Here is a 20904-nt window from a genome sequence, read left to right as displayed (position 1 = left end):
AAAGCCAGGAAAAGCTCCAGGCCTAGACAAGATAACTCCTTCTTGCTTAAAAGTCTGTGCTGACCAATTGGTCCCCATCTTCACATGTGTCTTCAATAAATCGCTAGAGATGAGCTATATTCCTTCTTGCTTCAAACGCTCAACTATCATCCCAGTGCTGAAGAAGCCCACCATCAAGGAACTGAATGACTAGACCAGTTGCATCTGTAGTTATGAAAACCTTTGAAAGGCTAGTGCTGTCCCACTTGAAAACTATCACGGACCTGCTGATAGACCCCCTGCAATTTGCATACCGAGCAAATAGATCAACAGATGATGCTGTTAATATGGCTCTGCACTATATCCTACAACATCTTGAATCTCCAATGACCTACGCAACAGTCCTCTTTGTAGACTTTAGTTCAGCATTCAATACCATCATTCCAGACACTCTTCTAACTAAGCTAAACCAGCTACATATACCTGAACAGTCTTGTAAGTGGATCATAAGCTTCCTAAGAAACAGGAAGCAGCAGGTGAAGCTAAGCAAGATCACATCAAATACCTGTACAATTAGCACAGCCCCCCGCCCCAAGGCTGTGTGCTCTCCCCACTTCTCTTCTCTCTGTATACCAATGACTGCATCTCCAACGATCCATCTGTTAAACTACTGAAGTTCGCAGATGACACAATGGTGATGGGTCTCATTCGAGACAATGACGAATCCGCATACAGACGGAAGGTTGAACGACTAGCCTCGTGGTGCAACTGGAACAATCTGGAACTGAACACACTCAAAACTGTAGAAATGGTAGTAGACTTTAGGAGAAACCTTTCCATACTTCCACCTCTCACAATACTACACAACACAGTATCAATAGTAGAGACCTTCAAATTTCTAGGTTCTACCATATCGCAAGATCTAAAATGGACAGCTAACATTGAAAACGTCATCAAAAAAGGACAACAAAGAATGTTCTGTCTGTGCCAACTCAGAAAGCTCAAACTGCCCAAGGAGCTGCTGATCAGTTCTACAGAGGAATGATTGAGTTTGTCATCTGCACCTCTAGAACTGTCTGGTTTGCAACTGTTTGCAACCCAACAAGACAGATACAGACTTCAGAGGATAATTAGAACTGCAGAAAATCTGCCTTCCATTGAGGACCTGCATACTGCACGAGTCAAAAGGAGGGCTGTGAAATTATTTACATATCCCTCACATCCTGGACATAAACTGTTTCAACTCGTAGCCTCAAAATGACACTATAGAGCACTGCACACCAGAACTAGACACAAGAACAGTTTTTTCCCAAAGGCCATCACTCTGCTAAACAACTAATTCCCTCAACACTGTCAAACTATTTACTGAATCTGCACTACTATTAATCTTCTCATTGTTCCCATCACCCATCTCTTTCCACTTATGACTGTTATGACTGTAACTTTCTTGCTTGTATCCTTACAATTTATACTGATATTGATTGTTTCCTGTTGCTTAAGTGTAGCCTGACTATCATTAAGTGTTGTAAGTGTTGTACCTTGATGAAGGTATCTTTTCTTTTATGTACACTGAGAGCATATGCACCAAGACAAATTCCTTGTGTGTCCAATCACACTTGGCCAATAAAGAATTCCATTCCATTCCATTCCCTATTCCTACTCTATTCTTTGGCGACCTTCTAACCATCAAAGTCAATGGAGAAGCCAGATTCACTTAACAACCAGGTTACCAATTTAAGGACTTCCATGATTCAGTTAACCTACGTGGTGAAAAAAAGGCGTAAAATGTGACAAAACTCCCTTAAGAAAAAGTCTTGCTTAGCAACATATATTTGGGGGCACAATTGTGGCCGTAGAGTGAGGATTGCCCGTACTGCAAAGGTCATCGCCTAAACCGAGGGGGGGTGTCCAATCTTTTTAAGACTTGTGGAGTTCTTAAAACTTGTGGACTTCAACTCCCAGAATTCCCCACCTAGGAATTCACGTCTTATTCAGGATACACGTGGCTTAAATAAGAGCTTTTTCTCCTGGGTCCTTCAGCCTTTCCCCTCTGAAGCATCCAAGGGACTTCAAGGGCCTGCCACCCTCCTCCCCCAAATCCTCCCCTTTCTCCAACCCTTGGGCAACCCCTCCTTTCTTACCTTTTGGGAGCTACTGCTGGCTGGCTTGCTGGTGGAGGCCGCGGCCATCACGCCATGTCTCTGCAACACCTGCAGAGCGTGTTTCAGGACCGCCTCGTAGCAAAACCTGAGGTGGACCTGCAAGAGAAGCTGTCCGTCAAGATACCCAGTGCGGGACACCTCCTCTATCCCAGAGCTGTGTCCGCCCACCTCCGTACCTTCTCCTGCAGCATGTGTTTCCTCTGCCGACGGATGCGCTTCACCAGTTGAACCAAATCCGGGATGCTGTTGCCGGCTTCCACCTCCTGCATGGCGGCATAGAGGAGGCAAAAGGCGCCCGTGCGGCCCACGCCGGAGCTGCCAGGAAGAAGACAGAAGATCAATTCAGAAAGATTTCGCACATCTATTTTCCAACAGTCCTGGACAATCTGAGGAACCCATCTCAAAAGCGGAATGGGACGACAACACGGTCAATTCGCCGCATGACAACTCGCTACAGCCAACTCGCGGTGTGCCAGCTCTCTGCAGGATAACTCGCTGTGCCCAATTTGTTGCAGGATGCTACGTTCAACTCGCCACGTGACAACATGCCACTGACAGGTCATTGCAGGACAACTCACCATGGCCAAGTCGCTGCGGGATAATCCCACAATCAACTTGTTGCGGGCTGCCAAAGTCAACTCGCTGCAGGACAATTCGGCGCCTGACAATTCCCTACAGCCAACTCATTGCGGGACAACTCGCCACAGACAACTTGCTGCGGGTTGCCAAAGTCAATTTGCCGTCTGATAATGCACCACTGCCAACTCGCCACCTGACAACTCGCTACAGCCAACTTACTGTGGGACAACCCACCATAGCCAACTCGTTGCCACAGGACAATTTAGCAATCCAATTTAATTATTTTAAGTATTTAAAATTTTAAAAAGTAATGAGTTTCATTTTGGTCATTCTTGTTTCACTCTGTCCCTCCTTTTGCATCCTTTCTTTATAATGATTCTATTCCACCATTTCTTTCATATTAGTGCAACTCTTGTCCAGCGTCATTGGCTGGTGGCAAGTTGGCCGGGGTGAACTGACCTTTGCGAGTCGGTTGTGGCAAATTGTCATATACCCTCCCAAAAGGCCCCGTGTGACAAGAGGCGAGATTGACAGCAATCTCCTCCCTGGATTCCCCAAAATTCTAGGGCATTCCTCACGTTGCCCACTCCCCAATATTACCTGCAGTGGACCACAATGGGTGTGTGGAGGGGTCGCTGATGTAGGTAATGGCTATGCACATCCTGGATAAACCGAAGGAGGTTCCCTTTACTGTCTGGCAGGCCGCTGCAGGAAGAGTTCAAGAGGTGAATGAAATGCATAAAAATTGAGTGAATGAAAGAAAAATACCATATACAAACTTAGTAGGTGAGATATTCAGTTATTCATTCAATTTATATATTCATTGCTTCATTCATTCATTCATTCATTCATTCATTCATGGTTTATTCCTTCTCTTTTTTTAATAAATATTTTTTATTTTTTAACCAAAAAACAACAACAACAAAAACCAACAAGACATAATAAACTCTAACGTAAAACATATACTCCTTCTTTACATCAGCTTCGTTTCAGTATTCCTCTAATATTTACATTTCCCTCCCTCTCGTTTCATTTAGTTATCCTTACCTTTTTTGTCCCATTATCCCTTATTTCTATATATATTCTATCCTACCTATCCTCATAACAATTCATTTTCTTTCCTTTACTACCCTTTTTTGTATGTGTGTACATGAACTTTTCACCTTTTTCATCATTTACCATCTCTAATTTCTATCCAATTATACAATTTGTTCCACATTATATAATATTCCGTATCTTCTTTTTCTTTTATCTCCTTTGTTAATTTATCCATCTCGGCACAGTCCAGAATTTTCCTTATCACTTCCTCCTCCGATGGCGTGTTCTCATTTTTCCAATTCTGTGTGTAAGCTACCCTAGCAGCTGTTATTATATGTAAGATTTCTTTATTGTATTTCATGTTCAATATTGTCAGGAGGAGGATCTCTGGTTTCCAGTCTATGTGTTGGTCAGTTATTTCTTCCAGCCACTTTTTGATTTTAACCCAGAATTTTTTTGCAGCTGGATATGTCCACCATAAATGATAATACGTTCCATATACTTTTTTGCACTTCCAGCATAATGTAGCAAGCCTTGCTGGTGGGAGATGCCATCTGTAAAATATCTTCAACTGGTTTTCCTTAAATGCCGCGGACATTGTCATTTTTGTATTTGTTCTCCACATTTTTTCCCCATTTCTCCAATTCTATATTGTATCCAAAAATTTTTGCCCATTTGATCTTTTCTTTAACCACCTCATCTTCCATTTTATATCGCAATAGATATGTGTATGTTTTACTGATTAATTTTATCTCTGTTCCGTGTATGATTTTATCCAATTCTTGCTGCTCTTTTTGCATTTCTTACAGTTTTTTATTCTCTGTATAACTTGATTGTATTTGTGTGTATGTCCACCAATCTACCTACCTACCTACGTCTTTTTCCAATTCATGTTTTGTTCTCAAATTTCCCTGTTCATTTACCAATTTCTCATATATAATTATCTTGCCTACATCCAATAAATTTGGGTGTTTCATTATTTCTGTTGGAAATAGCCACATTGGGATTCCTGTATAGTGTTTTTGTTTTATTTTTTTCCAAATCTGTAGCAATGCATTCCTGATTACATGTGTTTGAAAGTATTTATGTGTTTTGTATTTATCGTCCCAAAGGAATGCATGCCACCCAGCTTGCAAATCATGACCTTCTATTGCTAAAATTCTTTTGTTTTTCAATTCCATCCAAACTTTTAGCCATGTGATAATTGATGGTTGGTAATATATTTCCCACTCCGGTAATGCCAAACCCCCTTTATCTTTCGTATCTTGCAGTAATTTTAGTTTGATCCGAGGTTTTTTCCCCTTGCCATATAAATTTGGTAATTAATCTGTTTAACTCTTCAAAGGATGTTTTCCCTAGTTTTATTGGAATAACTTGGAACAGAAATAGAATTTTTGGCAAAACGTTCATTTTAACCGTAGCAATCCTGCCCAATAATGAAATTTGTAGATTTTTCCAATTATCCAAATCTTTTTTTATATTTATATTATTTAATATTTTATCATAATTGTCTTCCTTAATTGAAGAGTGCTTCACTTTAAGCCAAATCCCTAAATATTTTATTTTCTTGGTTATGTTCATTTTAGTTTTATCTTCCAATTCATTTTTTTGACTTTTGGTAAGATTTTTGGTTATTAATTTAGATTTATTTCTATTAATCTTAAATCCTATTACTTCACCATATTCTTCTATTTGTTGGATCAGTAATATTTCTCATGATAAAATAAAGAGAAGTGGAGAAAGTGGACACCCTTGTCAAATGCCTTTAGTTTTATGAACTTTTTCTGTCATTTTATTATTATTATTATTATTATTATTATTATTATTATTATTATTATTCGAATTTATATACCGCCCTATCTCCCAAAGGACTCAGGGCGGTTCACAGGCATATAAAACATCAATATACAAATTAAAATAATCATTAAAAAACTTATTCTAATGCCCAATTATTAAAATGGAAATATAAATATTAAAACCAATTTAAAACCCCTATTAAATTAAAATCTAAGCCAGTCCTGCACAGATGAATAAATGTGTCTTGAGCTCGCGACGGAAGGTTCGGAGGTCCGGAAGTTGACGGAGTCCTGGGGGGAGTTCGTTCCAGAGGGCGGGAGCCCCCACAGAGAAGGCCCTTCCCCTGGGCGTCGCCAGACGACACTGCCTAGCTGACGGCACCCTGAGGAGTCCCTCTCTGTGAGAGCGCACGGGTCGGTGAGAGGTATCTGGTCGCAGTAGGCGGTCCCGTAGATAACCCGGCCCTATGCCATGGAGCGCTTTGAAGGTGGTCACCAAAACCTTGAAGCGCATTTCATTGTTCATTATTACTCTGCCTGTTTGTTTTGTATATATTTTATTTACCATTTTTTCAAATAATAGTGCCAACTCCTTCTCTAACATCAATCCGTATTCTTTATCATTACACAGGTTTTGGTTCATCGTCCATTTCCCCCCCGTTTTTTGGCTTTTCCATTTTATTGCTATTGGATTGTGATCTGCCCAATCATTCATTCCAATTTCAATTTCTTCTATCGCGTTTTGTAACTCAGGTGTCATCCAGGCCATATCAATCCTGGACCAGGATTGATGTGGATATGAACAGAATGTCTACCTTGTGTGTCTGTCTCCATACGTCTTGGAGGTTTAATTCTGAAGTCATTGAAAAATGATTTTGGTAATGTATTCTTCTTTTTATTCTTTTTGCTACTTTTATAATCTTCCTCAACTTCAACTATTGCGTTAAAGTCTCCAATCAGACAAATGTTTTCATAATCCAGATCTACTATTTTATTATGTACCTTTTGGAAATATTCATGCTGATTTTTGTTTGGGGTGTATATTGCCGTAAAATTTGTTTGTAGTCCAATTCTAATTCGAACATTAATATTCTACCCTCCTCGTCTGAATATACTAATTTGGATTTTATTCTATCTTTGACTTATATGTTGTGTACAGCATCCCTAGTTTTACATTTTCTAACAATTTTCTATAATCCTTCTTGATGTGGACCTCGTGTAAACATATCACGTCTGCCTCCGTTTTCTTTAATTTATTAAACGTTTGAGCTCTCTTTCTTGGTATATTTAAGCCATTAATGTTTACCGAGAACACCTTAAGTGCCTCTCCCATTTTTTATCTGTTCTACTTTTTTTGTGCTTGTCTCTCTTACTATCCTTCCTCCTTCTCCTTCTCTTTCTACCCGCTCTTTTTCTTGTCTCTTTTGTATTTCTCTTTCTTGTTCTATTTCCACTAGTTGGTCTTTCTCTTGACTTCTACTCTCTGGTTCTTCCTTACTTTCCTGTTGTTCTTCCTGTGCAAAGTGTTGTTCATAGAAGTCCTGCGGTTTTTCAGTTGTGTCTACCTTGTATTTTTTTGCCTGCCATGTCATGAATATGCCTTCCAGTACATCTAAACCTGACCTTGTATCTAGTTAGTTGTGTTATTAGAAATTGATATTGTTGTCTTTGGTCTCTTAATCTGCGTGTATTTGCTTTAATACTATAATTTCGTTACCTTTGTATATTATCGGTTCCTCTCTTGTTTTTTTGTAGATTTCATCTCTTGTTCTTTTGGTAAATCTTAAATGTACCTCTCTCGCCTTTCTATGCCTTCGTGCATAATTTGTGTATATTCGGTAGATTTCATCCATTTCCCTTCTTATTTCTGGTTCCTTTCCTAATGCCTCTGCTAATATCTCAGCCATTTTCTCTCCCAAGTCTTCCTCTTTTTCTTCCGGAATGTTTTGAAATCTCAAAAAGTACGAAGCTTTTTCCATTTCCAGGAGTACAATTGACTCGCTCAGCTCTCTATTTAATTGTAGGACCTTCTGCTCCATCATTTCCATTTTGTTGTCGACTTGATATATTTTTGTTTCCACTTTTTGAATTCTTTGTTCATTTTCTAACGTTACTTGTTGAATATTTCCTATTTTATCCTTCATATTAAATTCCTCTTTCATTTCACCAATTTCAGTCTTTAATTCTTTGTGATGCATTTTTGTTTCTTCATGATTATTTGCTACTGCTTTGTCTTTGTTTCCTGTATCATTTGTAACATTGTCTGCATGATTTGAGGGTTCATTATCGGTTCTGATTTTTCTTTCCAGTCATTGTCGATTTTTGGCTCATAGGTGAAGTTGTTACGGGTAAAGGAATTGTCACTATTTTTTTACCTACTTTAGTTATAGTTGCAGTAGTTGTCATTTTTATTGCTTCGGCGAACTACTTCCACTTTCACATATACCAATATATGGCTAGATATTCTGTTATTTAAATATTTTTCACACAATATATTCTATATTTAAACACACAAATATTTCTAATTTTTAACACTCTTTATATCTCTATTGTTTCTTTGTGAAATTATTTCTTTTCTTCTCCCACGCTTTATATAATATGCTTATATTCTTGGCACTTCTTATTAGACTTATATATGTTTTATAATTCTTAATCACGGTGCACAGTACATATATTTATACAATTCTCTATTTTTTAATACTACTCTTGATTTTTTTCAATTTACCTTTTTTGTAATTAATCACCTTTGGCTATTTTTCTTTGCTAAATATAAGTATAAATATGCTATTTTATATTCTCTTTCTCAAATCCAGATCCAATTCCAGTTTGCTCATTTATAACTATCCATATATATTAATTCAACTTAATTCAATTCATTCATTTATTCAGTTCTGTTTAGTTTATCATCTATACCCTTCACCCCCAACCCCCAGTTTGTCTCTTTTTATTTCTGTATGTTGCAATATTGCATCAGTCTTATTTCCAGTTTCCTTTCCTTCTTTTCCCCTTCAAATTCAGTTTTTAATATATCCAGACATCCACCAGGTGGCGCCTCTTATTTCTTCTTTTTCTCTTCCTCTCCCCCCACCCCTTTCTATATGTCCAATAAATCCACTATTCCACTTTCCACAAATATATGTCAATAAAGGTTCAGTTTTCACTGGAACTTTGTTTTGCTGACTCAGATTTCATTAGCCACTAATTAGTCTCGATTTTCCAATTCTAATTTTAATCCTTATTTAGGTTTTTCAAACTCTCTTCATCACCTTTTATTACCTCTGATCATTTTTCTTTGAGTCTCCCGATCTCCAATTGTTACGGTTTGTAGATTTTGGTTTTGGGCTCTTTACTTCTATGCGCTGTTCTCGTTCTATTCTATCACTCAGATTTCCAGTCTACTCCATTTTAGCCGCCTTCCTGGACACGACGTGTCACTCTCCCTCTTTCTGTGCCTTCCCTCTGCCATGTATGCCTCACCTTCTTCTGGGGCATTTTGTCTGTCAAACGAAGCTGTTGCTTTTTCACTCTTTGCTTCCCACACATGCGGCTGTCATTGCTCCAGGCCGGCCATAAAGACCAGCTCCCTCTCCGCCAGCTTAAGAGTGCTGCTCCTGACTGCTCGAGTGGTTGCTTTCCATACTGGCGTCTCCAAAGCTTCCTCTTTAGTTTACCAATCTCTCCAGGATCAATAATGCCCTAAAGCGGGCTCTTAGCAGAGATTTTTTGGGTTTCAGGAACGGAGCTCCATTCTATTGCCCGCACCACGGTGACATGACCGCCGGAAGTCTCGACTTATTCCTTCTTTCATGCCATCGTCTGTTAGGTTTATATATGTATTTTTCTTTCATTCACCCAAACTTTTCATTTGTCCATTTCACTTTACATGTGGTTTATTCATTCATTAATTTATGTGACTTTTAAAAATTCTTTCATTTATGTATATATGCGTTTTTCCATTCATCATTCATGCGTGGTTTTTTCACGTCGTTTTTTCACGTTTTTTCAATCAAATTAAATTTATCTCAATTTTTCATGTATTACTTTTTTACATTTGATATTTTCTTTCATTCCTTCGCTCATTTTTATTCGCTGTTTTCATCCGTTCAGGCGGTTTTTATGTATTAAATTTATATGCATCTTTTCATTCATACACGCATTAAACTTATATGCATTTTTTCATTTGTTTTTTCATTTGTTATATTTGTATATGCCATTGATTCATTCATTTATTAAATTTATGCGATTTTTTTCTCTTCCATTCATTTATGTGTTTTTTTCCATTCGTTACCTTTAAAGGCACTTTGCCATTCATTCATTCCTTCATTAAATTTACGTAAGGGTTTTTCCTTCCTTCATTCGTTCCATGTATATTCTTTCTTTTTTCATTTGTTCCTTGACTTATGGAATACATATGCATTTCTTTCGTGTTTTCATTCATTCATTCCACATGCCGTCCATAGCAACTTTGGATGGTTGATCCAGTTCCTGAAGCCCAGAGACCTTCTCATCCATCTGCTGCCCCCAAACCAAGCAGGCCCAACCCCAACCCCACTGCCCTATGGCTGGCTCTTCCCCTTTCACACAGGCCCCGGGTTACTTACAGCTCCGGCCAAGAGGAAAACTGAAGATGGATGACAGTCCGTTTCAGACTCTGATCGCGGAATTGCAGCGTGATCATCCTCTCCAGGTGGGTGGGGGTGGCCTTCAGGCTGGTGAGGACCAGGGTGATGGGGCCATGGACCATGGGCTGGCTTCGCTCCGTCGGGAAGTATCGTACCACTTTTTGCTGCCGAGCCAAGAGAGAGAAAAATTAAGGGGGAGATGATATCGAGACTCCCTTCCAAAGTTGGGGTCTCGGGGAAGATTTCTGCTTGTTCAGATCAAGACTGAACTACATCCTCCTCTTCTGGCTGGGGCTGAGGAGCTCAGAAGATGGAGAGAGAGAGATGGTTGGACCCCGAGGCCTGCTTCGAAAACCAGACTGCAGGGGTGTGGAAGTGGGTGGATTCTTATCCTGTCAATCCCAGCCGGGAGAGCTGAGGAGGATGGAAGTTTAGAGTCCTGATCTGAACAAGCAGAATGAGAAAGCCCTCTTCAGCTATGGCCAATTCGGAGGAGGAAAACGACTGTGGGGTCCTTGGTGCTAAGTTTGGTAGTTTTCATGGCCCAACTATGGATCAGTGATAGGAAGGAGGAGGGGGGGGGCGAGAACTATGAGGCTGTTGTGCTTTCAGCTTGGCTGCTTTTTTTTGCAGACGTTTCATGACCCAACTAGGTAAGATTATCAGTGCTAGGAGAAAGAGGAAGAAAAGGAGGGTTGTGCTAAATTTGGTAGTTTTCTTGCAGGCATTTCATGGCCCAACTGAGTAACATAATCAGGGCTAGAAGGGAGCAGAGTTTTCAGAGGAGGAGGAGAATGGGTCCTTGGTGGGTGCTTGGTGATCTCGGAGCTTGCTGGTTTTCTTGCAGACGTTCCATGACCGATCTACAAAATGTCGTCAATGCTAACTGAGAGTGGGGTTTCAGTAGAGGAGAGGAGGAGGAGAACTAAGGGATCCTTGGTGATCTCTCAACTTGGTTACTTTCTTGCAGATGTTCCATGACCCAATTGGGTAACATCACCGGGGCTAGAAGGGAGTGGAGTTTGTGGAGAGGATGACAAGAAGGGAAAGGAGACAGAAAAGGGGAGGAAGTAAAAGAGAAGGGGAGGAGGAAAAGAATGTCCCCCACCCACCCTGGTCCCTGGCAAAGACAGACCCTTCTCTATCCCCAAAGTAGAAGATAGCATCCCATTTCTAAAGTCACCCTCTCCTGCTCAACAGCACCTCCCCACCGCAGCCAATCTAGGTATGTTTTGAACTTTATTAAATTTATATGCCACACATTTTGCCAAGTCGCCATCCCGGGCAGCTTGTTTGCAATGTCAGAGGCTCAGAGAGGTCCATGGGTACATCAGATCATTGACCCATCCCTGTGCTACCAGACCTTTGTCCGGCTTGGCTGACTCCAAAGAAGCCTGGAGGCTTCCGAGAAAAGCCACAGCCACAGCCACGGCCACCAACACCCAACCCACCTTCTCCATCTCCTGCTCTGAGACCAGCATGACCACAAGAGAGACTTTCTGTTCGTAGATCATCAGCCAGAAGTCCGAGGCGGTGCCTACGAGTGGAGCCTGCGTGGCGATAATGGTGGGGCAGTAGCAGGAGAGATCCTCGATACGGCTAGCATTAATGTAATCGTCCTTGCCCGATTGAAGGATCACTCGATTCCGGTCGTACGGCATGATGTCCTGGTGTCGGTTCTTCATGGTGTAACAACGCGCAATGGCGATCGACAGCTGTCGCGCATCCTTCTCCTGGGCATCTTGAAGCTCTTTCCAGATATTGTCTAGCTCGCTGACTGTGCCCGGTGCAGGGGTCTTCTCCAACCGGGACACCCCTTCTTGGAAACGTTCTAGCTCAGACAGGAGGCGCCAAAGACGCTCCGGTTTCTCGTAAGGGTCATTCTCAATCAGCTGGACAGCTTTGGGCTTGCAGCCATCCTTGGCGTCGGCCTTGGTGGGCTGAAGGAGGGGCTGCCCAACGGGTGCCTTGGGACCCCCGTGCTGGCTCTCAGGGCTGGAGGAGAGCAGGTCGTCGGTGGAGGAGCTCTGCCGCTGGAAGGGGACCTCGGAGGCCACCTGGGGCAAGGACGGGGGTCCGGGAGTCAGTGAGGAGGGCGGCATCTGGGAGGGCAAGAGGCATGGGGGTGGGAGGGTCATGGAAGGGCGGGGAGAGGGAGCCGGTGGGGGAACAGCCCCTCCGACAGGACTCGGGGCAGGAGGAACGTGTCGGAGGGGAGGCTGGTTAACTGGCGGTGGCTGAGGGCCGGCCAACCCTACAGGGACTCCCGGGATCTGGGCCGATGTCGGAGCAAATGCAAGGGGGGCTGCTGCGCCAGGAGGGTGAAGGGGAACCTGCTGGACGGGGCCCATCATGCCTCTTGGGGCTGGGGCGGAGAAGGCCAAGCTGCCTGAGTGGGGTGGCAGTGGGTGTTGAGGTCCCAGCTGGAGTGGGAGCTGCCCTTGGCTAGCGGGATGCGCGGGAACCGGATTTGGGAGAGCTGGTCGGCCTGAGGGCTGGGACGGGTACGGCTGGGGGAAGGCCGGCTGTGGCTGCTGGGTCTGGGGCAGGAAGTGAGGCACCTGCTGCTGTGAGGGTAGCATGGTGGACATTGTTTGCAAGCAAGCTGAGCGATCAGAGGGCGGATGGAGTGATCCCTGCGGTGGGAAGCCGGCTTGGGGCTGAGTGCCTGAGAAAGGAGGCAGGAAAGGAGCCGTACTTGCCGGGACATAGGCAAAAGAATAGGGTGCAGACCCTGGGGGGCCCCCTACAAAACCTCCTTGAGAAGGAGGCCCTGCCCACTGGGGGAGGGAGCCAGACATCCCCTGCGGAGCTGTGCAACTGGAGATGGGAGCTTGCAGGCTGTCCACTGTGGTGGTGGCGGGCCGTACGCCCTGCGCGTGTGGTGGGAAATGAGGGCCCACGAAATGGCCAGGCACTGGGGCTGGCGGTCTCATGGCTAGAGGGGCGGGTGGGCCTGGCAGCACTCCACCAGAAGGCGCCAGCGATCCGACCCCGTAAACAGGTCCCGGGGCGGGACGAGACATTGGTACGTGCTGTGGAGATGTCCTCGGGGGTGGCAGAGGTGGACCAGCGTACACTGGCTGGTGTGGGGCGAGGGCCGGACCTCGACCAGTGGCAACCCCTGGTGGGTAGACTTGTGAATTTGGCAAAGGGGATGCCACAGAGCTGCGGGGAGCTAGTACAGGGAAAGGACGTTGTCCAGAAACGGTGGACATCCTGGCTGGCTGGTACGGCCGAGGAGGGGGTCCGGTGACTGGGAACTGGCCAGGGTCAAAGGGTGGTCTGAGTGGGAGGCCTCCCCTAAAGGCCTCCCCCGCAGGACCCCTGATCCCCGCAGCGGGCAAAGGTGGCTCGCTACGTAGCGCGGCCAGAGCATCAGCAGGGAGCTGCGCCAGGTGAGCAGCCAGGACTTCTGGAGGGAGGCTACGCAGCTCCTCGGGCAGGTCGGCCAGCAAGATGGAGGCTAGGCCCAGCGGTTCACACGCCAGCTCTGCCTCTGAAGCCTTCTTTTGGAGGATGGGTTTTGAGGTGGTGGGCCGGGAGGGAGTCTTCTTCTTCATCTCCCTGTTGGAAGAAACATAGAGACGGAAACATTAAGGCTGGTTTGGCAGGGAAGCTTGCTGCGAGAGTTGGAGTTGACTGCACTTGCTCAGTCTGACAGACCATGCAGGGGTGTTATTGGATAGGACTAGGACAACTTGGCGCAGCCAACTCACTGCAGGATAACTCGTCACAGGACGATTCAATGTTGTATTTTTTATTTGTTGTCCCATGGCGACTTGTCCATGGTGAGCTGATCGTTGTGAATGCTCCCATTTGGTCACTGGATATAGCAACACTAGTTCATGCAGGAGAGAATTTAAATAAATCATGGAACCCACATCACATTCTGGAACCAGAATGCTTTAAGAGGGGTGGACTCCTACTCCAGAATCCCCCAGGCAACATGCTTTAAGAGGGGACAACTTCAACTCCCAGAATTCCACAGCTGGCCTGCTTTAACATGCATGGACTTCAACTCCCAGAATTCCCCAGCCAGAAACACTGTTTGAAAGACAGTCATCCCCATCACACTTCCATAAAGAATTGCTTACTTCTCCATGATTTGCCGGCGGGCAGTTTCGGCTGTTTTGCAGGCGGTCTGTGCTTTTTCCAGGAGTTTCGCCACTTTGCCCTCCAAGTCGGCGTAAAATTCTTTCCCTTCTTGTGACTTCTTCATCAAGTCTTCGTAGGCTTCGTACGAAGCCACCAAGGTCTGGAGGGTCGTATTCCACCTGCATGGGGTGAAGGAACGGAGGAGTGAAAAAAAGAGGAGCAAGAAGAGCAAAAGAGGGACGAGGAGAGCAAAAGAGGGGTGAGAGGACCAAAGAGATTTTCCCTCCAGCAGATGGAAACACAATGCTCTTGTAACTTTGAACGGTCACTAAGTGAACTGTTGTAAGTTGCAAATTATATCTACAAGAAAAACCCCCACTTCTCCTCTATGTTCACCCCCCGACTTCCAACATTGATCATGTAAGCTAGTTGGGTCATGAAATGTCTGCAAGAAAACCACCAAGCTCAGAGAACACCTAGGAGCCTAAAGTCCCTTTCTTCTTCCTCCTCTTCCTCTTCCTCCTCCACTCCACCAACCTCCCTCTCTTCTCACATTGATTTTGTTCCCTAGTTGGGTTGTGAGATGTCTGCAAGAAAACAACCACGCTCAGAGAGTAGCAAGGACGCCAGAATGACACGTCCATGCAGGACAGATCTTAAGTGGACATGTTGACGTCCTTCCACCTCCCAGAAAACAGTTGACGGATTCTTCCTAACCACTCATGCTCACTGCCCTCAATGTCTCATCCTGTCTGATACAGTCAAACTCACTTGTGCTCCACCTCCGCCAGGATCTTCCGGACGGCGGCATACTTAACGTTGGCCTCCGTCAGAGCTTTGAGGATGTTCTCCTGGGCAGCCAGGTTCTGCTCCAGGTAGACTTTGATCTGGTCATACTTTTTCAGCTGCTCCGCAAAGAGTTTCTGGAACAAGAGGAAGACAAGCTGGCTGGGGAACTCTGGGAGTGGGAGTCCACCCCTCTTAAAGCATGGGGAATCCTGGGAGTCCAAATCCAGGAAATGCTAGTTAGAGAATTCTGGGAGTTGCAGTCCACTCCTCTTAAAAGTGACCAATTTGAGGAACCCTGCTGTAACTTCCTCATCCCTCTCTCTGACACTCCATCGCACGAGGACCGTCTATTTGGGCCTGTCCTAAGCCACAGTTACATCCTGACTTCTCACCTTCATCTCAGACTGATCGGTGGTCACCAGAGAGGTGGTGAGGTCGTCCTTCTGGATCATCTCACGGAGCTGGTGCTCCAGGGACACCCGCTGGTCTCTCATTTCTTGCACCTTGGCCAGTAAACGCTTGACATTCTGGATGGCTTGCTGGTCATCTGCAGGTGAGATCAGCACCTGTGTGTGTGCGTGTGTGTGTGTGTTTGGGGTGGGGTGGGGGGGGAAAGAGGGTGTCAACTCACTCTCTCCATCATCCATCCATTTCTCTATCTCTCTATTTCTCAATATGTCTATTTCTTTTTGTCTGTCTATCTGTCTATATCTATCTATCTATCTATCTATCTATCTATCTATCTATCTATCTATCTATCTATCTATCTATCTCTGTCTACCTGTCTATATCTATCTGTCTGTCTGTCTATCTGTCTATTTGTCTATTTCTTTCTATCTATGTCTATCTATCTTTCTGTCTGTCTATATCTGTCTATCTATCCATCCATCCATCCATCCATCCATCCATCTTTTTATTTCTATTCTTTCTCTCCTTCTTTCTCTCTTTCTCTCTTTCTTTTTCTCTTTCTTTCCATCTGTAGGTGAGTCAGGTGTGTGTGTATGTGGGTGGGCAGTGGGGGTGGGGTAAAAGCAATGTCAACACCCCCTTCCAAAAATTGTACCCGTTTCTTTCCTCAAAACACAAACGAATGAACAAAAAAGAACCAGGGGGAAAATCCCTGAGTTGGAAAGACCAAACAGGATGTTGTTGGCTCGCGCACACTCCAAAAACGAAGCCAAAAAATAAAATTTCATTTTTGGGAAACCGAGGACGGGCTCCTTGACGTACGACTGTTTACTTAGCGATGGTCCCAAGGGATGACAGCAGAGATAATTTTTACAATTATGACAAAGGTTGCATGATGTTACCTATCCCTTAATCCTTAACCCTAACCATCAACTCTAATCCTAACCCTTAATCTTTAACTATAATCCCTCACCCTTAAGGTCTAACCCTTACTCTTAATACCAATCCTAACAATCCTTAACCTAACCCTAATCCCTAATCCTAACCCTCACCATCATTCCTATTTTAAACCTTAATCCTTAACACTAACCCCTAATCCAATTTAAACTCTTAACCTTAATCCCCATCCCTAATCTTCAAATCTAATCCTAACCCTTAATCTTAATTCCTAACCCTTCATCCCAAACACTCACCCTTAACCGTAATCCTCAACCATAATCCTCATCCAATTCTCTTTTAAATCCTTAACTCTAATCCCTCATACTTAACCCGAATCCCAACCCTTAATACTTAACTCTAAATCCAATCCAAACCCTTAATCCTACTGCTTCTACCACACCTTTAACTTTAATCAACTCTAATTCTAACCCTTAATCCTACTCCTAACAATCCTTAACCTCTAACACTCACCCTTAATTCTAATCCTAATCATAAACCCTCCAGGATACCCATACCAAATTTTACCCACAGTGCCCTTTGGGGTCCAGCTCAGAGGCAGAACCACTCAAGGAGTGGGGGGAACCAGGCAGAATCACAATGGAGAAAGGGAAAGCGAGACTTACCCTCCGACAGGCTGGGGGCAGGCAGGGCAGCCTTCACCCCCTCTAAGGGCCCGCTGAGGAGCCGGAGGTTGGTGATGTGAAGGTTCATGGCTTTGTGGAGCTCGGTGTTGGTGAAGCTGGCCTTCTGGTGGACTTCCAGGTATTTGGCCCACTCCTTGGCCACTTCGGCCACCCCGCTGGCGGAGGGGACCAGGGGGTCCGGGGACGGCGGAGGGGCCTTGCCCAGGGTCTCTCGAAGCTTCTGCTCCTCAACCTCGTCTTCCTCCAGCAGGTCCTTGATGTCCTTCAGGGAGGCTTCCACGTCAGTGAAGACACCGGAGAGGACTACAGGAGGGAGTGGGAGAGGAGAGAAGGAGGCGGAAAAAGAAGGGAGGAGGAGAGGGGAGGGAGGGAGGAAGAAAGAAAGGAAAGAAAGAAACAAAATGAATGAAAGGAAAAGGAGAAAGAAAGCAGGAACAAGAAAGAGAAAGAAGAGAAACAAAGAATGAAAGGAAATGAAAAAAGAAGAAGGGACAGGGAAGATAGAAAGGAAGGAAGAATGGAAGAAAGGAAGAAAGAAAGAAAGAAGGAAGGAAGGAAGGAAGGAAGGAAGGAAAGAAAAGAGAGAAAAGGGAGGGAAAGAAGGAAGGAAGGAAGGAAGGAAAAGAGAGAAAAGGGAGGGAAAGAAGGAAGGAAGGAAGGAAGGAAGGAAGGAAGGAAGGAAGGAAGGAAGGAAGGAAGGAAGGAAGGAAGGAAGGAAGGAAGGAAGGAAGGAAGGAAGGAATAATGGAAGATGCCAATCATTCAATCAGCTAGCCCTCAGTTTTCTCCATGCTTATTTGTTTTCCTCGCTCCCACCGGTCCTGTTTCGGTCCCAGGAGAGCCCCCTAGGCCAGAGAAGACCCCAAACCCAACAAGTGAGCACCCCGTTTTGTGGAAGAAGAGGTAGGAAGGCAAACTGAAATCATCCTTCTCACCCCGTGGCAGGAATTGTCCCGTGGGACCCCTTACCTTGCATGGATTGGACGAGGTTTTTCACGGTCTCTGGGCGTACGCTGAGCGCTGCGCATTTCTCCATCAAGACGGGTGGGATGTGGTCGTACATGTCCAAATTGTCCACCGTCTCAGGGTCCAGCTGCAGAGAGTCCATGAACTGCCTGCCATGGGACGAAACTCAGTTTAAGGCGTTTTGGGCGGGCCTTCCTCGACTTACAACCACCATTCTATCACTAAGCGAGACAATGGCGAAAAGCGACTTTCGCCCTCAGATGACGTCGTCTCTCTTTCTCTCTCCCTCTCCATGCTAAGCGACTCCCTGTGTTCGTGGAATGTCAGTCATGACGGTCGTTAAATGAATTGGGCTCTCCCCCCCGCCATTGACTTGGCTTGTTGTAACTGCGAGCCGCCCACCAAGCATCAGGATCCTGGGAAGGTGGGCAAAACAGACATAAGGGCAAAAAACGGTCCTTCCCCCCCTCCCGGACCATTGTAATTTAAAACCGTCACAAGATAAAGACTTTCTGTGTGCACCCTTCCGTCAAAAGTCGCTCTGATGTTTTCAGGAAACTTATCCAATTCACTGCCCAACACAGACAGATGGTACTCAACTTATGTTGGCCGTCAAGCCCCCAAATTTCCGTGATGATTCTTAAGTGAATTCTGTCCCACTTTAAGATATTTCTTGCCATGGTTATTAAATGAATTGCTCGCAGTTAAGTCAGCAGAGGGAGGTCCCTGGCTTACAACAGTTTTCATTTAGTGACCATTCAAAGTGACAATGGCACAGGAAAAAAAAGCAACTGATGGCCGTCTTCACACTTATGACCATCAAAATTTAGATGCTTAGACCCGATTTGTATTTACAATGGTCACAGTGTCCTGAGGTCACACGGGGAAGCCAGATTCAGTTAACAACTGGGCGACACAGTGATCCGCTTAACAATAGTAGCCAGAAAGGACGTAACGTGGAGCGAAACTCCCTTTTGCCAATGTCTCACTCAGCCCCAGAAATGTTGGCCTCCAGGGAGGTCGTAATGTTGAGGATCACCTGCATTGAGGTCGTTAACTGAATCAGAGTCTTCCCTTGTCGGAAGGTCGCCAAAAGGGGATGGAGTGAGCCTGGGACGCTGCAACAGTCGTAAGTATGAGTCGGTTGCCAAATGTGTGTATTTGGATGACATGATCCAAGGACACTAAGTGTTGAAAGTGGTCCTTTTTTTCATTGCTGTTGGAACTTCGAATGGTCACTAAGTGAACCAAGGACTTGTCCAGAGAAGAATCCCTCTTCTTCCTTCCCCCCTCTGCACCATGGGCTTTGTGATCCCTCATCCCACCCCAACCCGGGATGGAAACATACATACTCGAGAGTCTCGTTCTTGGTGTCAATCTTGGCCATGACGTCCCTCAACAGCTTGGCTTTCTCCTCGCTGAGGACCAGAAACCGAGTGAAAAAGATGATGATGATGAAGATGAATTAGACAGGAAAAGGAAGAGGAGGAGGAAGAGAAATAATTAGAATATAATGAAGAATTAGAAAAAAATTAATAAAGTATAAGATTAGAAAGAAGAATTTAAAGAAGAATTATTTAAAGAAGAACAATAATTTAATGAAGAATTTTTAAAAATTAATAAAAAAGAAGAATTAGAAAGAAGAATTAGAAGAATTTAGAGGAGGACGGGGAAGAAAAAGAATTAGAATTAGAAAGAATTAGCAGAATTTAATGAATTAAAACAATTAATGAAGAATTAGAATTAGCAGAATTAGAATGAGAAGAATGAGAATGGGGAAGAGGAAGAGGAGGAGGAGGAGGAAGAAAGAGGAGGAGGAGGATGAGGAGGAGGGGTGGACAATTTCTCTGGATGGAGAAGACAATCTAGCTTCTCCATCGTCATCAAGGACGGGCCTCCTCAAGACCTTCCACTGGCGAGATCGGAACCCGGAGCTGAGCCAAGCTTCTACTAGGCTTCTCAAAGGTGGACCTCACCACCAGCTGGTCCATCTTTCCTCTTGAGAAGCATCAAGAAGCTGGTGAGGACCGCAGAAGAGCGGGCACCCCTGGAGACCTCTCGGGTGGAGCATTCCATGCTGTCGGTTAGTTTTGCTGCAGATGTCTCATGACCCAACTAGGGAACATCATCGGTCGGAAAAGGTGGTGGGATTCTTATTTCTGGTACTGATTATATTCCCTAGTTGGGTCATGAAATGTCTCCAAGAAAAGCCCCAAGCTCAAAGATCATCAAGGACCCCACAGTCCTCCTCCTCCTCCTCCTTTCCTCCTGCCCCTCCCCCTCCCCATCTCTTTCTACCCCTCCTCCTCCTCCTCCCAAACTCCATTCCCTTCTAGCACTGATGATGCTCCCTAGCTGGGTCAAAAGACATCCACAAGGAAACCACCCAGTTCAGAGAGCACCAAGGACCCTCCCAGTTCAACCCCGAGCTACAAATACTCTCTTACGTTGGTACGTGTAATGCCACTCTTGCAGGAACTGCAGTTGGTCTCCCGATTTTCTTCCATGTTTAATTCCAGCTTTTGGTGATCACCTCAACGCCCTTGGAGACCACCGGCCCCGATGGGAGTGTACTGTCCCCCCTCCCCAGCCTTGCCCCATAGAAAGGGGGTTCCGCTCTGGTTCACTCCACCTCCCTACCTGTAGAGCGATGAGGCTTCATGGGCAGCCATCGGCACCAGTTTGGCAAAAATATCCGGGCCAGTTACGGCTGGATCGGTGGGGTTGACTGGGAGGGCTTTCACCAATGAGGCCCCTGGTGGGAAGGAATGGTAATGACAGGGATTACCCATAAGGCCCCCACCCCAGAGACCCCAGTAAGAGTGCGGAAGGGTCAGCCTGCAAACCAGCCCTGAATTCTATCCTGCCGGCTGGGGGATTCTGG

At 45.0% G+C, this 20904-nt stretch overlaps 1 protein-coding gene across 3 annotated transcripts in view; it reads right to left on the bottom strand.

Moving 5' to 3' along the window:
• PTPN23 (protein tyrosine phosphatase non-receptor type 23) overlaps positions 1–20904 on the bottom strand; it is a 50971-nt gene that overhangs the window by 3682 nt on the left and 26385 nt on the right. For 2 of the 3 annotated variants that reach the window (XM_058181808.1, XM_058181809.1), the window contains 12 exons: positions 20661–20775; positions 19373–19438; positions 18024–18169; positions 17034–17357; positions 15456–15610; positions 15046–15197; positions 14274–14453; positions 11628–13743; positions 10156–10340; positions 3321–3425; positions 2318–2456; positions 2121–2237 (listed from right to left, as the gene is read on the bottom strand). In XM_058181808.1, the coding sequence (XP_058037791.1) occupies positions 2121–2237; positions 2318–2456; positions 3321–3425; positions 10156–10340; positions 11628–13743; positions 14274–14453; positions 15046–15197; positions 15456–15610; positions 17034–17357; positions 18024–18169; positions 19373–19438; positions 20661–20775 (3800 nt within the window). Of the gene's footprint in view, positions 1–544; positions 764–2120; positions 2238–2317; positions 2457–3320; positions 3426–10155; positions 10341–11627; positions 13744–14273; positions 14454–15045; positions 15198–15455; positions 15611–17033; positions 17358–18023; positions 18170–19372; positions 19439–20660; positions 20776–20904 lie in introns of all 3 variants that reach the window. The other variant, XR_009154989.1, reaches the window with a different exon arrangement.

Source organism: Ahaetulla prasina, chromosome 4 (genome assembly GCF_028640845.1).
Source record: "Ahaetulla prasina isolate Xishuangbanna chromosome 4, ASM2864084v1, whole genome shotgun sequence".
In the NCBI taxonomy this organism is placed as follows: Eukaryota; Metazoa; Chordata; class Lepidosauria; order Squamata; family Colubridae; genus Ahaetulla; species Ahaetulla prasina.
Note: the sequence above shows the minus strand (reverse complement) of the source record. Positions and strands in the feature narration are given on the sequence as shown.